General features: G+C 39.7%; 1 protein-coding gene across 4 annotated transcripts in view; it reads left to right on the plus strand.

Annotated features, from left to right (window-relative positions):
- The window catches only part of TRAPPC9 (trafficking protein particle complex subunit 9), an 806,604-nt gene extending 800,965 nt beyond the window's left edge, over positions 1-5,639 (plus strand). For all 4 annotated transcript variants that reach the window (XM_074943804.1, XM_074943805.1, XM_074943807.1 and 1 more), the window contains one exon: positions 4,283-5,639. In XM_074943804.1, coding sequence (XP_074799905.1) covers positions 4,283-4,462 — 180 coding nt within the window. In that variant the 3' untranslated portion in view covers positions 4,463-5,639. The remainder of the gene's footprint in view (positions 1-4,282) is intronic.
- The last annotated feature ends 361 nt before the right edge of the window (positions 5,640-6,000 follow it).

Raw genomic sequence — 6,000 nt, forward strand, 5'->3', positions numbered from 1 at the left:
ATGGGGGTTGTTTTTTTGTTAATTTGTCCAAATTCTAACTCAAAAAAGGCCAAGGGGAAAAATGTGAACTTTCTGAGACAAAAAGTATTCTATTGTGTGATATTGGTATCAGGGCTTTTCCTACAGTAAATCCCAAAGATAACATATTGTCATACTTCCTCAGGGCTCCGAATACTGATCACAGAAGGAAATTTCCTCAGACAGTATATCTGATGTTATCAGAGTTTCTCTCATCCTCCCATATTGACTCATTAATCAATGGCAAAAAGTAAATTTCAGAAACCGGTACCTCGTTTTTGTATTTTGGGTATGGATACTGTGGGAAGGAATGAGTGCTACCGAGAATTATGATCAAGGTCCAAGCCAAACTTCAATAAGACCTTAGGTCAGAGATTGAAAGAGTTCAGTGAATCTGTATTATCTTTTTATAAACTGACTGATACATCAGACTAGATTCTCAACTGGTGTAAAGCAGCCAGTTTTTACCAGCAGAGTGTTGCCCATTATTACATTGACACAGAAATGGGTTGGTCATCAATGCTGAACTGAGTTTACCTTTCTGGACCAAACTGCTATCCTCTACCTTAACTTCTTACCAAGCCAGACTCCTAAAAGTTCACTCCTGGAAAATCTTTTTAGTTTTCAGACTACACTTGAATTTGTTTCTGGACATATCTGGAGCAGAGTGGGGTTAGACAGACACACAGACAAACGCACACATTTCATCGCATACTCTTTGTTATGCAGCACACAAAAAGTGTTTGAATTATTACTTTAAAAGACAAAACTTGTGATTTTTCATTTCACTCCATAAAGAATGGAGAATGGTCAGTTTCCCTTGGAGTTGAAAGTCCATGTTCACTTTTTCATTCTCTGTAATGAAGTTGTGTTTGGGTCCTTCAGTTTCAAACAATGCAGAGATTTATCTATATTAAAAAACAAACTCTTTTATTGGGTTTTTTAATCATTAAAATATTGCTATGGATTTTAAGTTATGCAAAATATTTCTTTTTGACACTTAACTTTTAGTCTGGGTTAAAACTACTTGACACTGTCCCTTTAAAACACACAAAAAAGATGAGTTTATTAGTAATCAGCAAGATTGTGATACATATTACCAGATGTAGGAATTTGAGATGTGAGATAACAGCCTAATTGATTAAAGTACTTTTGCATTGATTGAGATTTCTTTTGGATGTATCTTGGCCACCTTAAACCTAACCACTTTAGTAATACTCCTCCAGCTCTTACCAATGTTTTATCTGATTAGTTGCTCAGACCAAGCTGATACTTGCCAAATTAAAAGCAAAAAAAAATCTAACTGCCCTGGAAATTTCTGTAACTATCAGCAATTCATGTTTCCTTGTGTTCTCTGTGATTACCAGTATTGTTTTCAGAGTGTGTGTGTTTGAATGTGTTTTTAGTAGATGGGTTAGGGCGGAGGTAGTCAATAAGCAGACTGAGGGCAAATCCAGACCACCAGACACTTTTGACTGGACTCCAGAATCTTTTTATTTACTTCTTATTATCATTATTATTATTATTTATTATTATTTTCTCTGGAGCCTGGACCGTGACTATACCTTGACCAAGAATTTGGACCTTGACAAAAAATTAATTGACTACCCCTGGGCTAGGGGATTGGTAATGGGGAAAAAACATTTCATTGTGGTTGACAGTTATTTTGAATCAGCCAAGGAATAACGATCAACAACTCTTTGACAGCTCCTTGGAGTCCCGTGTGAAACAAGTGAGGAGCATCAGTGCAGTTTTACTTTAAATGTATACTCTTTGGGGCAGAGCCCATCTTTCATCTATCTGCACAGTGCATACCACAATGGAGGCTGAGTTCCTGACTGGGGCGTCTAAATATGACAGTAGTACAAATAAATACTATTAATAAGTTCATAGCCATCAAATATCTTCTTCACAAAACCCACCAGTACAAATGTTGCCCTTAATAGCAAGGTGCCATGGACTGAATAGGGCTGGAGACTGTATTTACACTCTGACCCCTAGATGACAGCAGGCAGCAAGGGCAAGTTGGCACTGTAGCTTGCCTGTGTTAGCTCAAATGTGTGGTTAAACAGAGTGTTGTGTTCTCACGTGCTGTCTATATTGCACCTTTCACAAACACTGTCAAAGTTCCTTCCCCACTCTGAACTCTAGAGTACAGATGTGGGGACCTGCATGCACGACCCCCTAAGCTTATTCTTACCAGCTTAGGTTAAAAACTTCCCCAATGTACAAACTTTGCCTTGGCCTTGAACAGTATGCTGCCACCACCAAGCGTTTTAAACAAAGAGCAGGGAAAGAGACCAATTGGAGACATCTTCCCCCAAAATATCCCCCCAAGCCCTACACCCTCTTTCCTGGGGAAGTCTTGATAATAATCCTCACCAATTGGTATAGGTGAACACAGACCCAAACCCTTGGATCTTACAAACAATGAAAAATCAATCAGGTTCTTAGAAGAAGAATTTTATTTAAAGAAAAGGTAAAAGAATCACCTCTGTAAAATCAGGATAGTAAATACTTTACAGGGTAATAAGATTCAAAACATAGAGAATTCCTTTAGGCAAAACCTTAAGTTACAAAAAGACACAAAAACAGGAATATAGATTCCCTCCAGCACAACTTATTTTACAAGCCATTAAACAAAAGAAAATCTAATGCATTTTCTAGCTAGATTACTTACTAACTTTACAGGAGTTGTAAGGCTGCATTCCTGATCTGTTCCTGGCAAAAGCATCACACAGACAGTCCAAACCCTTTGTCCCACCCCCCTCCAGATTTGAAAGAATCTTGTCCCCTCATTGGCCATTTTGGATCAGTTGCCAGTGGGGTTACCTTAGCTTCTTAACCCTTTGCAGGTGAAAGGATTTTGCCTCTGGCCAGGAGGGATTTTATAGCACTGTATACAGAAAGGTGTTTACCCTTCTCTTGATATTTATGACAAACACTAAGTTCACTTTAAAAGAAAAGTAATAAACAACAATGAAAAATATTTTTTTTTTACTTGAGCATTTGTTCAGGTCCCTGTTTCCTGGGTATTGTATTGGGAGTGGTAAGGATCACCATGCTTGGTGTTGCATCCTTTCCATAACATGCCTCTGCAGATCCCTCCCTAAATCATATGCCCTGTCACATGACTCCTACTGAATGGCTTTGCATAAGTCTGATCCTGCAAGATGCTGATAATCTTCCACCCCGAATTGACTTCAGCATGTCTTGGCAGCACTCTGCTTGCTGCAGAACAACATTCATTGGCAAGTAACCTTTCTTTCTGGACCTCACCATTCAGTTTCCTTCGACTTTTTGAAACAGAGGTGAAATTTGTGGAGAAGTTTCAGTGACATCTGTTCAGTGTTTATGGCTCCAATTGAGCAAAGCATGTGACTAATACCAGCCCAGTTCAGCAAAGCACGTAGTTAATTTTAGGTATGTAAGAGGCCCCGCTTGCAGTCATTGTCACTATTCATGAGCTTAAATTTAAGCCTGGGCTTAAATGCTTTGCCGAGGAGGGATGGGATTAGTCACATAATTAAAGTTAAGCGCATATTTAAGTGCTTTGTTGAGTTACTGTTTGTGTGTGTGTGTGTGTGTATATATATAATTTGAATTGCTGTGTGATGAAAGGCTCTATATAAATGGTGAAATAATACTTCAATATACTATACTTAATTGGGTTGTGCTAATTTAGGATGGCTGTCTTACTGGGATGTCTCTCACTAAACTCATTTAGCCCAATGATGGTGAAGTGTGCTGCTTATTTGGACAATATTACCATAAATGCTACTTCATGGGGATGAATTTAGCTATTGCCAAGTGGTTAAATGGTGTTTAGCGAGGTGTTTAATAGGTGTGAAATTCTAAGAACCAGTCTTTTAAAACACAAGTTGCTAAATAAGGGTCGAGAGTTAGATGTTCCTGGGTGTTCAGGAAGCCTCTGATGGCTTCTGCCAAAGACAGCTACATTCTGGTAGATTCAAGCGATCTGTGTTCTAGTCAGACCTCTGCCAGAGACATGCTGCAGAGCTTGGGGAAAACTCATTTAACTTCATTCTCATTACATCAGTGTCACCATCAGTAAAAAGGGGATAGCACATTTACTTCCTTAGGGTGGAGGTGAAGGGGGTTTGTGAGGTTTAGTTCACAAATATTTCTAGAGCACGTTGGGGTCCTTAGATGGAAAAGTTATAGAATGGCAAAGTATTACTATAATTTATTATTATTTACCACATTTGTTTTATTCAGGTAACTTCCACCCTTTCTTTTTCAGGTGAAACCAACCAAAAATTCTGTGTGCTTTGGAGCCCTGCTCTTTCTCTATACAGGCGATTTTTACCTGAACATCAAGTTTCACGAAGACAACTCCAGCAGGGAGCTTCCTCTTTCTTGGTTCTGCCTGCCCAGTGTTCACATTCGTGCTATGGAGCCTGTGATCCAAACTAAACTGTAAATGTACCATAAGATATTGGATTAGCCACCGTGCACAGAAACACTTGACATGTCCTCTGCTTGACCCCACTTTGTTTCTTTCCAACCCCAGACCACAGGCTTTCTTTAGAGGCACAGCTGAACACTTTTAGAATTGGCTGAAGTCATTTGGGCAGCTGCCTTTGCTTATGTGGAAAGGAGTGATGGAATATAATGTACTGGATTCCCCCCCCCCCAAAAAGAAAAAGCCTTTGGTAGCCACTAACGGAAAAATTCAGCTCTTCCTGATAGCCATGGCCTCCCCATTGATATCAGTGGATTTGCAGGGGTGTATGTGAAAGCTGAATTTAGCCATGAGCTTGAAGGCCTTAGCTCCAACCTGAACGATACCTAAGGATATATCGTCAGCACTTCAACAAGAGTTGTGTTTCTCCACTAAATTCCCACCACCACGATACTGAACACACCGTTTGGGACCTGTTTTCTCAGTCAGTTTCTTTCTGTGCTTGTTCCTAAACCCTTTGTTTGCCGGGTATATTGGTGTCTTTCTAACTCCGAATAAATGTCAGCCATGCAATAGCAGAGCAGCTGTCTTTGTCTTTCCCACCAGATTCTAAGGAACGCAGCAGCAGTAGTGCCTTTTAATGTGTTACTTATTGCAGGAAATAGCAGTACCGGTATCTCCAGTTCTTGTTGTTAGAACAGGCATGACCCCCAAAGGAGCTCTCCGCCCCTCCTTGGTCACAGTGCAGTTACTTCCCTTTGTGCATCCATAAACGAGACAAGAAGGAAGGCAAGACAGACAGAAATGTTTCTATGCCTGCCAGAAAGGAGAGAAGCCAAATATTTGCCTGCCTGTGGGTTAACCTATGAGGCAGAGTGCCACAGGCCTATTTCATGGCAGTTGGGAGCCATTTCAAGCATTTGCAGACCCCTTAAAATGCCACCAAGTTGAATCTGCTGATAGTCTTTAAAGCTTTTCACAAGAAATTGTTTCCAAACGTGTACTAATCAGGATTAGACAGGCCAGGCTAGACTATGATAGTTTCTTCTTTTCTTTGTCGAATGAATAAAATAAAATGTTATGGAATAACTGCTGTAAGTTACTTCACTGTGGCTATCGCTGCCAAATGTACTGTAAATTTGCTTTATTGTGTTGTCTTTTACATAGAAGCTTTGAATAAAGAGACCGAGGCTTACCCTAGATGAAGCACTGAAGGTGTCTGATCTGTATGTGAATTTTTCTTTGCCATGTTAGTCATGTTTATGTCTAAACATGCAAATAACCAAATGCGTATTTTATTCAGCTATGATAGCTATACAGCCCACTCCTACTGGCAAAATTCTCATTGTCTTCAGTGGAAACACAATCCTGCCCAGGCTCAATTGAATGATGAATACTGCAGTTTTTGAATGGCAATAATGCGAAAATATTCCCACTTGAACAGTAGTGTCTAAGCATGAGGGAACTTTTGCTTCAGGCTATAGTATCTACATTTCCAGTACATTCAAGAAGCAGTGATGCCTTTTGCTCTAAAATTTGTTTGTCACAACACAGTC

The sequence above is a fragment of the Natator depressus genome, chromosome 2, assembly GCF_965152275.1.
Source record: "Natator depressus isolate rNatDep1 chromosome 2, rNatDep2.hap1, whole genome shotgun sequence".
NCBI classification, from domain to species: Eukaryota; Metazoa; Chordata; order Testudines; family Cheloniidae; genus Natator; species Natator depressus.